Source organism: Setaria viridis, chromosome 2 (genome assembly GCF_005286985.2).
Source record: "Setaria viridis chromosome 2, Setaria_viridis_v4.0, whole genome shotgun sequence".
NCBI lineage: Eukaryota > Viridiplantae > Streptophyta > Magnoliopsida > Poales > Poaceae > Setaria > Setaria viridis.
The window spans coordinates 26,883,275-26,901,002 of NC_048264.2; the positions used below are offsets into that span (position 1 = coordinate 26,883,275).

The following is a 17,728-nucleotide window of genomic DNA, read 5'->3' on the forward strand; positions in this document are numbered from 1 at the left end:
GGAACATATCTATCCAATTTACAGACAAGTAAAAATTAAAAAAATGCTTGCAATTTCCCAGCTCCTAAATGCAAACAAGCTCCATGAACATGCCAGAGCTATCCCATGATTTCTAGTAGCCGTACAGCAGGAGTTGCAAAAAGCTTTAGGCAAGCTGAAAGTTTTTTGTGGATAATATTTCAGACAAATAACTGCAATATCATCATTTCCGGAATCAACTTTACGGCGGGGTGGTTGTAATGGTCTACCTGACAGTAACTTCAACTGAATACATAGAAGAACTGCTTCACTTGAGCCTGTTGAACAACAATATGACACTACCTTTAGCTTGCATCAGTGAACTAATGATGTAAGACAGGCAATAGCTGGCAATTTGTTTCTGAATATTCAGCAGGCAATAGTGGACTAATCGTGGAAGAAATTCAGTTCATGCCATTATGTCTGCACAAAGTTTCACTTTCAAGTGTCAAGAGTGCACTGGCAGGCTAAAATATAGTAATGCAGCAAAATGCAATGGCAATATGGCACATATCCTTATTCAGACGTGCAGAAAATATTCATTCAGACTTGCAGTAAGTTTTTTGTCAATAAGCTAGATGGGGAATTGCGGACGGGCTCGTGGCCCAATGTCTGCTCCCTGGCCGAACTCGAAATAAAGGCCCAAACAAGCCCAAGGCCCGCCAGATAACCCCTTCCTATCCCTTTGGCTGTTCGGCATCTCCTTCCTCCCAAGCTCCCTTCCCCTCCCATGGCGCTGCTGTTGCCACCTCCCGCACTCTCCCCCAAGCCCCCCTTCCCCTGCGCTTCCCGACCAGCTAGGCCGCCCCTCGTAAGATGCACCAGAACTATCACCGAAACCGCGAGCGTCTCCTCCGCTCGCGCTTCGGCGTCTTCTCCCTCGACCTCCTCGCCGGCGGCGTCGGACGGCGCCGTTGGAGGGAAGGGTAAGAAGAAGAGGAGGCCCCTAAAGCCGAGCTTCGAGGAGCAGGCCCTCCGACGCTGGTCCGCCAGGGCGCCCTCCCAGCGTGCCTCCGTGCCCTGGGAGCAGCCTCAGCAGCAGTCGCCGTCGCCGCCGCACCGGGCTGGCCGAGAAAGCGTTGGTTCGGGTGGCCAAAAAACCACTGACGGAGGCTCTAGCAAGACGTTGCGGTCCATCGTGGAATACTTCGCTGGAGGATCCTCCGGTGATGACGGCGAAGGCGGCGAGCAAGAAGAGAAAGGGGCGGGCAACGCCGCTGCTGTCCGGGCCGAAGCGGCTCGGGACCAGGAGGATGGATCACATTTTCGGCCGAGCTATCTGCTTGGGAACAAGCCAGTCTCTGCGCCGTGGATGCACGGTGAAGAATCGAGCAATGACCAGTGGGTTTCTAGTTCGGTGGCCGAAGGTGAGGAAGGGGTGGACATGGATGACATTTCTGATGATGAGCTGGGCTTGGCAGAAGGAGATGATGAAGAACTGGACAGTGCTGAGGACCTCCTTAATGGGAGTTCAGAAGAGGAACTTTATGAGGATTATGCCGTACAGATTGCGAATTCTTCCTATGGGGTGGATTTGGTAGTGGACAGAGGTTCTAATGTTGGTGGGTTTGACAGGAGTATGAGGCGGAGCAGTGTAAACAGCATTGTTAAAACATTGAGGAGTTCCATGGAGGAAAGTAGTCCAAATGTCACAATTGAACGGTCTAATGCAGAGGATTTTGTCCAGAAGCTGGGTCCTGTGCTCCTACCATGGGAAAGGGAGGAGGAAGATGATGAGGTGTTCGGTGGTGGCAAGGCAGGGAGGCGCAGCAATACAGAACTGGCAGAGAGGACTATCCCAGAGAATGAGCTGCGGAGGCTCAGGGATGCGGCATTGAGGATGAAGGAGAGGATAAAGGTTGGATCAGGAGGGGTTACTCAGGACATTGTGGAGAGCATCCACAGGAAATGGAAGGTGGACGAGGTGGTCAAGATGAGGTTTGAAGGCCCTCCGAGCCTGAACATGAAGAGAACTCATGATTTACTAGAGGTACCTAATTCTATGGTTCATGTTTATCTGCAAGTTTTTCAATCCAATTAAAAATGATTAGCATTTTTTTTCTTGCTTTTGTCAATCAGGATAGAACTGGAGGAATTGTTATATGGAGGTCAGGGAGATCAGTTGTGTTATATAGGGGAATGAACTACAACCTTCAATGTGTGCAGTCATATGCAAAATCTACACAAATTGATTCTGATAAGGAAGTTGCTGATGCTAATAGTGCGATCCATGGACGTCACAACTTGCAGAAGTCAAGGGCAGATGGTGTGAAGCACTCAACATCTAGTGGCAATTTCTCTTTAGAACTAGAAGCCACAGAAGCCTTCGATATTGATAGCTTCTTGGATCAGTTGGGACCACGGTACAAGGATTGGTCTGGTCGCAGCCCTATCCCTGTTGATGCCGACTTACTTCCTGGTGTGGTACCTGGCTACAAGCAACCATATAGAGTACTTCCTTACAAGATTAAGAGCACTCTAAGAGATAAGGAAATGACAGCTCTGCGAAGACTTGCAAGGCAAACTGCTCCTCATTTCGCTCTAGGTATTGGAGTTTGTATCTGAGTTGCTTGCTCCTACCTAACACTACTCAATCTTCAATGAACTTCAACCCTTTGCATGTACTTGTCGGTGAACAGGGAGAAACAGGGAACACCAAGGCTTAGCTGCTGCTATGGTTAAATTATGGGAGAAAAGTGCTATCGCAAAGATTGCCATCAAAAGAGGGGTCCCAAACACATGCAATGACAGAATGGCGGAAGAAATCAAGGTAAAGCTATATAAAATTTCAGTATATGTCACATTTATCTGTTAGCTCAATTACACGCTTATTGTATAATTAACTAACTACTTAATCTAATAACTGTATCCATTTTAGTATATATATGAGGTTAACATGCTTAAATCTTATAAGTTTGCTTTATATGTATCTATTATGATCTTGCTCTACTATCTTGTAATGGTACAAGATCTGGCCATTGCCTCCTAGTGTTTGTCTCATATGTTAGCCATGAAAGTCTGGTTGCTGAGGAAGCAGCAAGTTACAATATTTCGAAGAACACTGTAGGTCATCCATTGGTACACGTCAGCCTTCTCAAAGGTTGTCTCATGCAATGCCACATAGGAGGGAGGGAGAGAGAGAGAGAGAGTTTGTTTCGCGAAACAACCGCTTCGTAAGCTAAAATTTAGGAGTATGTTACTACTCTCCCACCATTGTACGAGTTATTGTTGCCATGCAACTCACAATATTCATTTGTTCTGTCCACAAATCAAGGGATGTGGTACTACTACGAGACAACTAAAAAGACAAACCATTATACGTGTTGTGTAGTAAGTCGTCTTAAGATTATGTGTCAATTCATGAGACTGCCTATAAGACGGCACCAACATACTTTCCTTAATTGATCTTTTGCTTGCTGTTCCATGCGAAATTTTCTCCTCTTTTGGTTTGTCTGAATGATTTATTACCTACTTTGGTTGATTGCCGCACATGGTTGATGTCCAAAACTTGGTCATTGAATTCTCGTTGCATATTGCACCTCATGCGTGTTTTGAGTCTGTGTACTAAAACACCTGCAGAAATTGACAGGAGGAGTGCTCTTGTCGAGGAATAAGGAGTACATTATCTTCTACAGGGGCAATGATTTCATAGCGCCTAAAGTAAGGCAGGTCTTGGTGGAGAAGCAAGAACAAGCCATTACTCAACTGGATGAGGAAGAGCTGGCTCGGCTTAAAGCATCAGCCTCAATTACAACCATTCCCAATGAATTGAAGGGTCCTCTAGTTGCTGGAACTCTTGCAGAAACTACAGAAGCAAAATCTCGATGGGGACACTCACTTAATGATAAGCAGAGGGAAGAGGAGATGAAGTATTTGGCCTTGATGAAGCATGCCTCTCTTTTGAAGAGCTTGAAGAGAAAACTGATTCTAGTATGTTTTTCAAAATCTCTTGGAACAAAGTTTGCTGATTTCAATTTTTCATCATTTGTTTTCAAGACAGCATAGCATTTCCGCTATCTATTTAGAAGAAGATGTTATAGCAGCTATTGTGCATAATACTAACTAATTCTTTTGTTCTTTCAGGCAAAAACAAAAATTGCAAAAGCAGAGAGAGCTTTGGCGAAAGTTCAGCAATTTCTCTCTCCGGCAGAGCTTCCAACTGATTTGGAAACAGTTACAGATGAGGAGCGCTTCTTATTTCGCAGAATTGGCCTGAAAATGAGGGCCTTTTTGATGCTTGGTATGGCTAATGCTTTTCACTTGACAGTTGCAATATATTAGAATTCATGAGACGAACATCTGGTGACCTACATCTATTTGCTAAAATTTCGCAGGCAGACGAGATGTTTTTGATGGAACTGTGCAAAACATGCACTTGCATTGGAAGCATCGAGAATTGATTAAAATTATTGTCAGGGGAAAGAGCTTCGCACAAGTGAAACATATTGCAATCTCTCTAGAAGCTGAGAGTGAAGGTGTCCTCATTTCAGTCGATAAGACAACTAAAGGATATGCAATCATTTTCTACCGGGGTAAAAACTACAGGCGACCCCAAATCGTGAAGCCTAGGAATCTATTAACGAGGAGACAGGCATTGGCACGCTCTATAGAGCTCCAAAGGCGCGAGGTAACTCCACTCCAATGTGAACTCTGGTCTCTAGTCTTCCCTTTTCCTTTTTTGGGTAAGTTGTATTTGCCTCTTAACTACCGGATGGGTTGAATTTTCAGGCATTAAAGCATCATATCTCAAGTCTGCAAGGGAAGATCTGGAAGTTGAATACGCAACTTGTAGGATTCAATTCCTGTGATCTGATTTTTCTTATACTTTCTTGTTGAAGTCTAATGTGATACACTTCTTCTATATCAGGTACAGATGAAGGAGGCCATGGAAAAGGAGGATGTGAAGCTACTTCAAACAGTTGAAGCTGACCTGTCATCGGATGATGATGATGTAGAGGTAAGGCGAGAGCAGCAAATACTCTGGTTGCAGTAACAACCGCCTGAGCACGGAATTTGCTTTTTCGATAAGCAAGATTTTTTTGTTATAGCTTCATTAGTTAAGAAGTTTCTTGATATATTTACCTTCATGTTTTTTTAACTTGCCACTGAGAGTTGATGCAAACTGCTTCGGTTCCAGGATGAAGGGGAGGAGGCCTATTTACAAACTTACAGCAGCGACGAAGAAGAGGATGCTAACAGTGATCCGAATGAATATCTCTGAACCGGTGTGGTTAACCGATGGAACTCTGGTGTTCTTGTCTGAGCATGCTTGGGAGAAGGCAAAGTTCTAGGAAGATGTACCTGCGAAGGGATGCAATGCAAGGACTCTAGGTTCATCTTATAACACAGCCAGACACGATGACCCATAAGTTCTGACATCCTCCTTTGCTCTGATGGGACTAAAATCAGGCTGGAACTCCACTGTGGCATTGTTTGCAAGCTGGCGCCCTCGTTATGTTGGCTCTTGCCGGTCGTCCGTCACATTCTACAGATTATAGACGGTCTCCTTCAAACATATGCCCAACCAGTCCGTGCTGGTGGAAGATTCTGGTGACTGGCGAGTGTAAATCTTCCGTAATGTTATTTTTCTTCTTGCTTGTATCTTTGCAGCTGCTGTAAATCGTTCAATGATGTCTGAGTATGTTCTCTAGATTTTGCATCCTGAGGCATTGTTTGCTATGCATATATTTCACAAAGAGAAATTTTGCAAAATTATGAAGTGTAGCTCAGCAATTGCCTTGTTTTGATCTTAGGGTGCGTTTGGCAGAGCTCCATTCTCCGCTGATTCCAGCAGGAGAGAATGGAGCTCTGCCAAAACACGTTTTTTAGGAGAGAAGTGATTTTCTGTTGATTCTGTGAAGTGATTTCCTGAAATGAATTAAGAGGCTGGGATTTTGTGAAGTGATTCTCCATCCTGATTTTAAGAGTTTAGATTAGAGAATAAAAAAATTATTTTCAGTCACAGAATCATTTCTATCATAGAATTAGTTTTTATAGAAAATTAGAATCGGATAGAGCCTACCCTTAATTTTTCTTTGAGATGATTATTTGATCTTGGATCCGTGACGTTCCTAAGGCCGTCTAGTCTCGAGGCCGTATTTTCATTGCTATTTCAGGCCCAGCCCAATACTAACCAAGGCCGTCCCACGGTCGAGCCTCTACCACTCTGCTTCTTCCCATCCTTGTCCTCCTCTTCTCCATTTCGAATTTTCGAATTCCCCAATTCCCCTCTCGATTGCCCCACCGCGAGGGGCAAGCCGAGCTCTCACGATGGAGGCGGAGCCGCCGCAGCGGTGGGCGGCGACGTACACGAAGCACGTGAAGCAGAAGCGCAAGGCCTACCACGACGGCGCCCTCCTCCTCTACCCCGCCTCGGGCCGCCTCGTCCTCCTCGACGACGCCGGCGACACCATCGAGTCCAGGTTCCTCCGCTCCAGCGAGGAGGTCTCCCCGGGGACCGCGCTCTCCTTCCAGGCCCACCTCGTCGACGTTGGCGAGCCCGAGGACGGCCCCGCCAGGTACACCTCCTCTTCCGCCTCCGCCGCTGCTGGTTTCAGGACCGCGCGCCGCGGCGGTGGGGCTGCCAGGGCGCGTCCGCCGAGCTCTGGGAGGGTGTTCCCGCCGCGTGTGTCCCGCACGTTCGTGAACCCGTCGAAGGGCCTCGGCTGCGGGTGCGGTGGTGGGGCCGACGTTGAAGCCGCGGGCTCTGGCGGCGCGGAGGTGGCGGACTCGAGGTTCCAAGGTCTGCTCGCCACCTGTTCGACGTGTGTCCAGCGGCCTGTGGATGTTTATGCGGTGAACGAATTGGCTGTGCTTTTGTTGCAGAGTGGACCGCACTGTACACTACCCAACTGACTCAGAAGGCAAAGAAGTACCACGATGGCTTCGTGAGGCTTGTGCAGGCCGGCCCACATGTGAAGCAGGTAAGAAGCATTAGGCGTTGAATGGTTGATTCCTTGCATGTTCCTAATAATGTGTAATTATTGTCTGTTTAAGTCATCCTGCAATCAGTTTATGAAGTGTTGTGACATGTGCATAAACTGAATGTTCAGATTGTTTTGCTCGATGAGGATGGCCAAGTGCTAGGCAGCAAGCACCTCAAGTCCGGGGAATCAATTGAAAGCGGGAAGAAATGCCATTTTCCTAATTATCTGATTGAGATTTGTGAGGCCAAAAATCAGAATAAAGGTCAGTTTGTACATAAGTACATACCCTAGTGTGTCATGATGCTTTTGTCGAGTTCAGTTCGAGGTCTTGTGCCCCATTTTTTGGATTCTGGAACATTGTGTAGAAAGTATATTTCCATGCTATCTCACTGAGCTGATGCTACTGCCGTGTTGATCGATATGCAGGTGGTGAACATACTTTAGAAGAATCTATGGTGCACACGAGACAAAAGAATGGGGGAAGTACATGTAACAAGATGGGACTGGGTGCATCAAGTAAATCTCAAAAATTTGTCACTCCACAAAAATTTCATGGTAACTGGCTTAAAATTATAGAACACTTAGCTATATTCCACATCTTCCTTCACAACGCATGAGAATCTTGTTTGTTTCTGTAATTTGTATATCATGATGACACTAAATCAGAAGTCACTGCTAGCTCTGGTAAGCCAGAGACTGGCAAGGTTGAAGAGGAGACTGCTGGCTGCCCAGGGAGCCTTACAGAAGCAGACTCGGGTTTCAAAGGTTCTTGTGCAACGTTCCATCAGATATCTGTATTTTGTATATATATAATGATTTTTAGTGCTTATATAGTTTTATATGAAAAATCCGGTCTTTGTAGAATGGAATGCCTTATACACCACTCAACTTACTCAAAAAGCAAAGAAGTACCATGATGGCATCATACGGCTCGTGCAAATTGGTTCACATGCAAGGAAGGTCAGGAACTGGTGCTCAATACTTTATTTGCATGCTTATAATAACAACATTGAGAGAACAAATCCTCACAAAACTTGATATAATGAAGTTGCTAATGCTATATTGATGTCCAACAGTTGTAGGATGCTGTTGACTGTTAGATATATCTGATGAAACGTTTGCATACTGTGGACCTGTGGTTTGGAAAAAAAATCTTATTGCTGTTATATGTGTTTAGATTGTTTTGCTGGATGAATGTGGTGAAGTGCTTGGCAACAGATATCTCAAATCAGTTGAATCTGTAGAGAGTGGGACGAAATGTCAGCTGCCCAACTATTTTTTTGAAGTTTGTGAGCTCAGAAATCAGACAAATGGTTAGTTATATTCTCAGCCAAGCATTGTCGTTTCATATCCAATATGTAGCTTAGATGACTTTTTGCAGTGAAATGTATGTACTGTTTACATATTTGATGCCATTTGTAGAGCCTAAACACTCTTCGAAGGATGCTTTGAATCAGACAGGACCGGGGAATACAGAGAATACAAGTGACAAAGCGAGTGAAAAAAGTAAATCTCCAAACTTTGTTAGTCCATTTAAGTTCCAAGGTACATGCTCACAAAGTTATACACAAATAATATATTTTTCCTGCTTGCCACTTGCTATATTACAGTGATTCATTTGTCTGCACAATCTGCAGATGCACAGAAGAATAACTGGGAACGCACTGCAAGCTCTAATAGGCTACAGATTCAGAAAAGAACCTGCAGTAGCTTGGATGCGCCACAAAATTTCCATGGTAGCTAAGTTTAATATTAAGCTGAGTTAGTTATATTTCCTTCTTCCTATATAGCATAATATAGTACAACTATTTGTCTGCAGTGCTTTCGGATCTTCAAAGGAGAAAATCAGACTGCAATTTCAATAGAGGGGCTGACTATAGCCAATTGACGTTTGGTATTGTGGATAATCCACATAAGTTTAATGGTGGCGGAGCATTATTTTCACATACAATTTCTACTTTTTATCCTCTTATGTGTTCTTAGGTAGTGATACTGATTTTGCAGATATCCAAAGGGGCTCAGCTACCAACTCTTTGCCTGAGTTTGGGAAATCAACTTCTAGCAGAGTTGGTGACCCACTACAATTTCATGGTAGTGGGATTTAAACGATAAACTTGCATTCATTTAGTTCTACTTCCTTGTGCTATATTCTAATGCAGTGCACCCATGTATCTCAACCCATTTGTAGATCTTCAGGATGGTAAATCAGTATGCTCCAATAGTTTTATCAGCAGAGAGGTTGGCAAATCAACTTTTGGCAACATGGATGATTCTTTGAGAACTGGTCTGTACACCTTTACTTATCTCTAGCTTGAATATCTGTTTCACAGTTCCTCCTGTGTAAGAAAATTGGGAAGAACAATAGATAAACAGTTGATATTTTTGTCCGTAGCACACTGTATTTTTGTGATTTTTCCTGTGGAATTTTGCCGGCAGGAAACATGTTTTATTTGTCCTACAGACAGTTTTTTCCCAGAGTATCCTGTAGACCAAATCAATTTTACAAGTGTCCTGTAGATTGATTTCCTGTTGTACCCTATGGTTGATGCTAGAGTGAAAGAGAGGTCATGCAGGCTGGCAGAGGTGCTGTTATGCTTTGTAATACCCAAGGATCATTCATAAGAAGCTTCCACATGACTGCCCAGTCAGCTTTTGTTACACAATGTTTGTAATGGGATCACTTAGTAAATTAGTTAACTGTCTCCATGTATCTTGATTTTAGATAATGCAAAATGCTGTTCTACTAAAGACTTTCAATAATGTTAATGCATAAATCCAACTTTCCAAGTGTAGTTGTTAACTATTGAAGTATTCTTAAGACTAATATTTTGGTATGCTAAGATTATTCCAATAGCTCCGTAGTATGAACTACAGGATTTGAATTAGTCTTCTATATGTGTTTCTATTAGCAGTTTTGGTCTCAAGATGTTTAATTTCATGTCGACAAGTTCTATGGTGGTACCTTTGTATTATCGAATGCGGAAAAGATGGTTGTTCCATAGTACTGAGAATTCCTGATTTAGTTACAACTAATTAAATTAAATCCACTTGGTAGGTACTCCCTCCGTCACAAATTACTATTCGTTTTGGCTTTTCTAGATACATAGTTTTTGTTATGCACCTAGATATATACTAGTCTAGATACATAGCAAGAGCTATGTACCTAGAAAAGCCAAAACGAATAGTAATTTGGGACGGAGGGAGTAAATAGTTAATTTATTCCATAGGTGCATGAGTTAGTTAATCTAGAGATGTTTTGCACAGTAAAGATTTTCATTTGAAATTGGAAATCCTGCTGTTATGCCTTCATGATGCTCATTTCGCTTTACTTGTTCTTGTATACTACTTCCTCCGTTCCAAATTGTAGGTCGTTTTGGCTTTTCTAGGTTCATAGATGTTTGCATGTTCCAAATTGTAGATCGTTTTGGCTTTTCTAGGTGCATAGATGTTTGTATGCACCTAAATATAGTGTATGTCTATGCATACAAACATCTATGAACCTAGAAAAGTCAAAACGACCTACAATTTGGAACAGAGGGAGTAGTTACTACCGGAATGATAATCGGCAAGTTGAAGATCATAAGTTAACTACATCATGCAATTATGCAAACATGTAAAGTAAAACGGTCTTTATTTTATTTAATAATAAGCAAGTTTCTTTGGTATGCTGCTGTAGTAATCTTGTATGAAGTACAATACTCATTTTGAGGGTAGTCAATTTTCCCTAGAAGGTGCCTGTTCATGTATAACTGTGCTTACCTATTTAGCATCATGTATTTTATACTAACCACATGTCTTCTGTATCTGTAGCATCCCAAATACTGTCCATCATGAAGCCCCCATCAGGAGTCAGAATTTCCCAAAGCTCTCAATCTGGGCAAGCACATTCTTTCGCATCTTCTGAGGCAAGGATAGCTTTTGATGCAAGTTGTAAAAAGAACTTAGTGGCCCATGATTCAAACATAAATTTTGATGGTAGTGGGACATCTAGAATGTCTCATTTTTCTACCCAGCTTCGTACATCAGTACAATCTTGCTTGAACTTAGAAACTCTACCACGAAAGAACGCAGTAAGGGCTCATCATTGGAATGAGTCATCAGGGAACAGTCATCCAACTTATGGTCAGCAGACTATCATGTAAGATCTTATTTTTATTTTGTTTAGTATATGTATCCTAGAACGTTTTGCCTTTTGGACTTTAAGCTCCAACCCGACACAGAATAATCAATGGAACTTTACTTTAACGATGCTTTTTAGGAGACCAGCAGCTTTTGAGGGTCAGGATTTGGCCATGCTTGATACCGCAGCATCTGATATGTCCGATGCCCAGGAGCAGAAACTAAACTCAAGCAGTCAGCACACTGGAAGTTCTAGTGGTACAGAAAGCTGCTCTAGTAAGTTTCTGTACTACTCTGTAACCAACCTGTACAATTGTAGTAGTTTGCAAATCTTTCATGCCACTGAAGAAATGATAAATTTTGCTTATGTTGATCATATTTGACAGATATTAGTACCGACCCAATCTTACAAGAAGACAAAAGTGGATCAGCAAACCAGGTATGCATTTTGCCTGTGGAGCAGGAAGTATAAACTTTGGAATTTCAGAAAGTAGCAGTTTCATGAGCAACAACTTATGCTTTATAGGAGCCGTCCGCAGATGCAGTTTCTTTGTCATGAGATCTGGGCATGGCAATATTGGTGTGTAGTATTACGCTGTGCCACTAGATATATGCCAATTTAGACAAGTCAGTCTTCAATGCACCTTTTCGCAATTGTTTTGTACTAAAGTTTATTTGCAAAGTTTATTTTATGAGTCAAAGCTAATGATATTGTTTTACTTTGGTCAGTATGCATGGTTTTACATATGAGGCCAAATTTTAAAACTTTGACTTCATTTAGTGATTGCAGGAATTCACATCGGCTATTATGCTAGTTATTTGATTTGTGTATCTGTGCATTTGCAGCTAAGCACACAGTACAGTATAGTGGATGGGAAATGTGATGGGCTCACGTCTACATCTTCATACACCCTGACATGTAAAGATCCCAAGATTCAGGAACTAATAGACGACTGCCCTTCGTTCGACCTTGGCTTCTGAGCAGAAGGCATCTCCTTTTTTTTTTAATATATACTGGATGCCTGGATGGTGATAGGAACTGAAGGGGGTGGAGAAATGACAGCTCACTCCATTAGACATAGTGTTTACAGGATATATATACACATGCAAGAGATATATGGGCCATAAGGGCTGTATGTATATACAGTTAACACGTGGTACAGTTACATAGCATGACCTGGGCTGTTTGCAATGTGCATCATGTGCATCATATGGTTTCCAAACAGCTAGTATAGTTTTTTATCTCGAACACATAGGAGAGTTGCGTATCATTGTATAAGAAGAAAGGTATGATTTAAGTCATTCTATTTTTCTACAAATTGAAATTTGAATTGTCTCATTGAATTTTTAACGACGTGCTAGAGTCATTAATAACTGCGTGAGCCGTGAGGTAATAGGCTGTGCTGTTTGGTTCATGGCGTCCGTGCAGCATACTATGCAGTACTACTACTCCATAGTATGAACTTGTTAGGTCCTCCAAAATTCTTTGCTTTGCCGAGTCCTATCCTACGTCTTACAGTAACAAGTCTTGCGTGGAGATATGCCTTGTCCAAAATGTAAAATTCCCCTGGCATCTTTTCATCTGACTACACACAAGCCCACAAGACAAATTAAGTGGAGACAGGTCTCCTATCAGTGCATGAACCAAGAACGATCCACGGGGACAAGTCTTCCACGGTTGTTAGAAGCGTCATGGCCCCCTTTTTCATCACGTGGCGGTAAAAAGGATCCGTCCATGTCCCGGTCGTGGACCGGCAACTGTTGCGCACTTGCACTGTGTTAGGCGAGAGCCAATGCACGGACCTGAAATTCCAGCCTGAACGCGAAGCATCTGAGGCATGAGTGACAACGATCACTTTGTCCGCTTCATTCGCTCGCTCGAAACTTTTTGCTTTGGTTTGACAAAAATGACGCAGGATAAAATATCTACGCCAAGGAAAGGAAAGTGCTAGTTCCTGTGGTCTTTCTTGTTTAGTCGCTTATGATTTCTGAAACCCTTATATGTCTTTGGAGATTGCTTCCGCCAGTTTTTGCTTCTGAAACCCCATGGTCTTTGAAGAGGGCCGCCGGCCGGAGGACGCGTTAATTCGTGACCGCAGCAGGATTAGGCATTTTTTAGGTTAGAGCGCGGCGGTTTCGTGAAGGAATGCCGAGCTTGGCGGGTGAAGTGATGGACTGATGATAGTGGGGGGATCTTGCTTTGCGTGCTCAAGCTTGCATCGTGCATCTCTTCTTCTTTTGTTCCTCTTTTCCGCCTGTTTCTCTTTGGTAAATGACTGGTCGCTTTTGAAGGTTTCGCCTTTGCTCGACACGGGTGGGACAGGTGGTTGCTTGAGTGCGAAGCAAATTCGGCGCTGGTAACGAGCCAGCAATGCAATTTTCCTGGACTTTTTAAAGGACGATAACAAAAAAAGAGTGTGTGTTCATGGCTAGGAAGCGAACCATAGTAAAATACTGGTAGCCATAGCCTACCCGGAAAAGAAAAAGAAATACCGCTTGCCTGGCACACCACCATCCAGTCGTCTGTCATGGATCAGTGGGAGACTGGGAGGAGAGTGAGGGCCGAGGCCCGAGGGGTGGCGCCGTGGCGGCATCACCGCCGGGACACCTGCCCCCACCGCCGTGCAGACGTCGAGCCCCCACGCTCGCTCCCACCTCACCGTCAGAGTGTCAGCAGACCCAACGGATAGGCCCAGATTCCTGCCGAAAGAGACTCGCTCCCATGAAGGCTCCCACGAGACGGCACGGATTCTTGGGACTTCTTTTTTTTGCTCAGTTTAAAAAAACCTGTGGCACCCTATCTTGGACTAGTAAACCCTAGAAAAATGAAAATGGGATCAAAATTCGACAGAAAAAGAAAATGGAAGTCCAAGAATGGCGCTGTCAGGTAGGGCGGCTGCCACTGTTAATTTTATTTCTTCGTCGTCCATCCGGTGTGCGAAGACTTTACTAGTAGTATTTCTACCGACGAAAATGATTGGGGGCTGAGGAAAATATCATTTTGCTTGGAGGTTTCTTCTGCTGTTGCTGCTGGGTCCGCTTCCTCCACGTCGTTATCCGGAAGAGCAGCGCGGGGAAGGAAGCGAGCCAGCCAGCGAGGGACCAAGATCCCCGTAGCCCCGTCGTCTTCTCTCCTCTCCTCCAACCTCGCGCTGGGATACGCGTGTAGATTCAGTCAGCGCCCATGATCCAGCGGCGGTAACCGGCGCGTCCCAAGAACCGACTTCATCCAGCAGGCCCCTGCTTGCTGCCGTCCCGCCGGTCCAGGTTTCCAGGTGAGGCTACTTCCCACCGCCTGAATTTCTTCCTCTCTATGTGTTCTTTCCATTCATTTTCGTGTGATCTTGGGCACGGACGAACACCCTTACCATCCTTACCTGTTTGACGATGAGCCGACGATGATCTTATATACGCCCACACATCTTGGTTTCAGTGCGTCTAGTGAAATTGTGAAGCTGAGGGAACTCGCCAGGTATCGGTTGAGCCTCTGGTTTCAGACAGATCCCGATTCCTGTGATCCGTTTGCTGGCCCCGATTCGGGGAGCTCGTCAAGGGACTGCGCAATCACTTTGTTCTTTTTTCCCAATCTCCTTGTTCTTGAAGATTCCACGCCGAAATTGGCCATTGCTTGATTGGCTGTGGAGTGTGGACATACCGTGCACTTCAACGTTGCCTGTGTCATTTTGGATTTGTTTTTTTTTTTGAGAGACACTTGTCCTCTACTTATTGATTTAGATTACAAAGTTCCTGGTAGCATCCACACCCCTTGGATGCTAGCCAATTATTGATGGACAGAGTGATAAGTCTTCCCTACCCAGTAATACCTTGAACATTTGTGGGTAGTGCGGCTTGTTCCGTGACCTTCATTTTAGAGCGATTCTTTTTTTCTCGAACACGCAGGAGAGCTGTGTATCTTTATGTTAAGAGAGAATAAAAGGCCAATTACAAAAATACCATCTCACCTTGGACCATAGGAGAGGTGTGAGGTCTGATCATTTTAGAGCAATTCTCAGTTGTTCTTTTCTGGAACAAGTGCATACTGAATTGATGCTAATCAATTTTGTGATGTTCAGGTCGTTAGCATGTGAGAGTGATGGCGGCTGCTGAAGCAAGAGCTGCCTGGCAACGCGCCGCGAACCGCTGCTTGGTTCAGGAGGATGCAAAGAGAGCCCCGAAGCTGGCCTGCTGTCCACAGTCCGTGCAACAGCATGACATGAGCGGTGCAAATCCTACGAACCCGCAAGATCCCCATATCCCTAACTTTATGCCGATAAACTGGAACCTGATGAGTTCCAACCTGCCGACAGACACCCAGTGGTGGCTCCAGTTGCAGCCCAACTTTGGGTGCCAGATGGCTCTTGCTAGAGAGCACCTGAGCTATATTGGTGGGGAGGCTGGAGAGAAGAAAATGGAGGGTTTAGTGCCAGTGTCTAAACCTGACGATGTCGGAGCTAAGAAGGATGCCGATCCTTGTGAACCTCCGTGGATCGTTTCAACGGCTTTTATGAAGCAATCATCTGAAACAGGTTTGGAAGAGTTGAAGAACCTCGCTGGCTATACTCCGACGAGTCTCAAGTGCAAAGGAAATGCCAACAACTGCGTTTATGAGGATAAAGAGTTTACAGAGTTCAAAGCTTTCGATCCTTTGTTTCCCAAGCAGCAGCAAAAGGAATACTGTGAGATGGGTGCACCTTGGGAAGAAAACAAGAAGTCTCAGCCATGGTGGCAAGTTGCTGATGTTGATGGTTTGGCGTCCCTTGTAGCTGAAAGAGCAATGGAAAGCATTGTGAACAATGATCTTCCAAGACCTACTCAGACAGTACGGGTTCATGGAGCTGAATTGAACAGCCCTGGAAACAAGGTTGATTATGAGTTGCCATTGCCACCTTCTGGTAAAGAGCCAGATCCTGTGCATGACACTATGACATGCAGCTACAGTGTTTCAAGCAACACCAACGGGACGAATTCATCTGATGGGGGAGGTTGGGAACAGCAGCGAAGAAATAATGTGCCTGGGTAAGTGTTCTTCAGCATCTTGTTTCACAATCAATCAATCACCAAAAATCCAGTTTTCTGAATTTGCATGGATTTTTTTTTTGTTTTATGTACTTTTCGTCACTAGAAGAGAAGAGTTTAGACAGATCATCATTTCCATATATCATGTTTGACACAGAATATCTAGTGCGGCTAAATATGAAGAATATAACTTTCTCCTAATCCTCTGTTTTCTATTGTAAATACAAATTTTTAAGTTTGGTTTAGTTTTTATTGTTAACACTTGAAGTCTAACATTTTTTAGAGGGCACCATATGTTTTCCAGTGCTGAAAACCTTACATTTCATCCAAACGTTTTCTTGGCCGCTTGCATGTATTAATGCCATCATATTTGAATGCAGGGGTGCACAAGATTCATATAGTTCCACTAACAGTACTCCAGGCAGCAAGCCGACATACCAGAATGCCTCTGAGAGGGCCAAGCTGCTAGATGCTCTCCGTCATTCACAAACACGTGCTAGGGAAGCTGAGATTGCTGCCAAGAAAGCCTATGACGAGAAAGAACATGTAATTAAGCTGTTGTTTCGCCAAGCCTCACACCTCTTTGCGTGCAAGCAGTGGCTGAAAATGTTACAACTGGAGAACATTTGCCTCCAGCTCAGGTTCAAAGAGCACCAGATAGCAACCATGTTCCCAGAACTTCCCTGGATGACGATGAAGGAGAAGGTGGCACCAGGTCAAGAGCACAAAGACGGGACAAGGAAAAGAGGCAGGAGGCCAAACAGGAAAGGCGGTCTCCACAACGCATTTGCGGTTGCAGTTGGTGTTGGGATTGTTGGCGCTGGATTGCTTCTTGGCTGGACTCTCGGGTGGCTGCTGCCCATGCTGTAATCTCCTCCATCTTTGATGACCACAAAGGTGATAAGATAAATACTTCCTATGCACATGAAAAATGAATCAGTGAAGGAAGCAAGAGGGTGAAGTTATTCTTAGAACACATTCATGCTAGTCTGTTGATTCGGTTAAGCTGCAGTGATGAATTCATGGTAGCTTGGTACCTTATGCTGGTTCCTGTATATATAGGGAGGATTTGGTGTACATATTGCCAGAAAACTGGGTGCCCGTGTTGGTAGCATGGATGGGATGTTTATCTGTGTGCTGTACATAGGGGGTCAGTGGGTGGTCTGGTGGAAGATGAAATCAGTCGACTTCAACAATGTATGCATTAGTACTGTAAATCTGTAGCTTTTATTTGCTTAACTAGCATGAATTATTGTATTAATAAGCTTGCTGTAAAGTGTTTTGAACATATTTGCATCCGTCTTCTTTTCACCTGGTGATGGATTGCTGTCGCTATTCATCATTCTGTGCTTTCGGTCGCTATTCATCCTGCTGTGCATTCGGTTTCTATGTTTCCTTTATATAGGTAGGGAGTTATGTTTGTTTCTACTTGGAAGCTGGCACACAAATTCGAGCCGCAGAAGATTCAAACCTGGGTCATGGACTCCTCGTATTCCCTCCGTCCTAAATTATTATTCATTATTCATTTTGCTCCCTCCGTCCTAAATTATTATTCATTATTCATTTTGCTCCCTCCATCCTAAATTATTATTCATTATTCGTTTTGCCTACATAGTTTTTGCTATATTCATGTATTCGTTTTGCCTACA

The 17,728-nt window shown here is 44.0% G+C and overlaps 3 protein-coding genes across 5 annotated transcripts; all 3 read left to right on the forward strand.

Moving 5' to 3' along the window:
* The first annotated feature begins 704 nt into the window (after positions 1-704).
* LOC117843788 (CRM-domain containing factor CFM3, chloroplastic/mitochondrial) lies at positions 705-5,751 on the forward strand. Its single transcript, XM_034724499.2, has 9 exons — positions 705-2,008; positions 2,098-2,563; positions 2,658-2,788; positions 3,598-3,948; positions 4,102-4,258; positions 4,353-4,645; positions 4,747-4,806; positions 4,886-4,975; positions 5,156-5,751. Exons 1-9 carry the CDS (start codon positions 749-751, stop codon positions 5,237-5,239), a joined length of 2,892 nt encoding a protein of 963 aa, XP_034580390.1. The 5' UTR covers positions 705-748; the 3' UTR covers positions 5,240-5,751.
* A 441-nt stretch (positions 5,752-6,192) lies between these two features.
* On the forward strand, positions 6,193-12,402 carry LOC117843789 (uncharacterized). Of its 3 annotated transcripts, none has more exons than XM_072292204.1 (16): positions 6,193-6,760; positions 6,844-6,941; positions 7,071-7,206; positions 7,371-7,499; positions 7,611-7,709; positions 7,807-7,904; positions 8,122-8,257; positions 8,367-8,450; positions 8,582-8,680; positions 8,764-8,868; positions 8,949-9,035; positions 9,133-9,228; positions 10,755-11,082; positions 11,203-11,339; positions 11,450-11,502; positions 11,910-12,402. In XM_072292204.1, exons 1-16 carry the CDS (start codon positions 6,289-6,291, stop codon positions 12,042-12,044), a joined length of 2,292 nt encoding a protein of 763 aa, XP_072148305.1. In that variant the 5' UTR covers positions 6,193-6,288; the 3' UTR covers positions 12,045-12,402. The 3 variants fall into 3 exon arrangements, with proteins under 3 accessions (XP_072148305.1, XP_072148304.1, XP_034580392.1); XM_072292203.1 differs by having other exon boundaries at positions 6,195-6,760; positions 8,367-8,489; positions 8,764-8,838; XM_034724501.2 differs by having other exon boundaries at positions 6,196-6,760; positions 8,367-8,489.
* Positions 12,403-14,066: 1,664 nt separating this feature from the next.
* Positions 14,067-17,390, forward strand: LOC117843746 (uncharacterized). Its single transcript, XM_034724437.2, has 3 exons — positions 14,067-14,338; positions 15,137-16,079; positions 16,460-17,390. Exons 2-3 carry the CDS (start codon positions 15,157-15,159, stop codon positions 16,947-16,949), a joined length of 1,413 nt encoding a protein of 470 aa, XP_034580328.1. The 5' UTR covers positions 14,067-14,338; positions 15,137-15,156; the 3' UTR covers positions 16,950-17,390.
* The last annotated feature ends 338 nt before the right edge of the window (positions 17,391-17,728 follow it).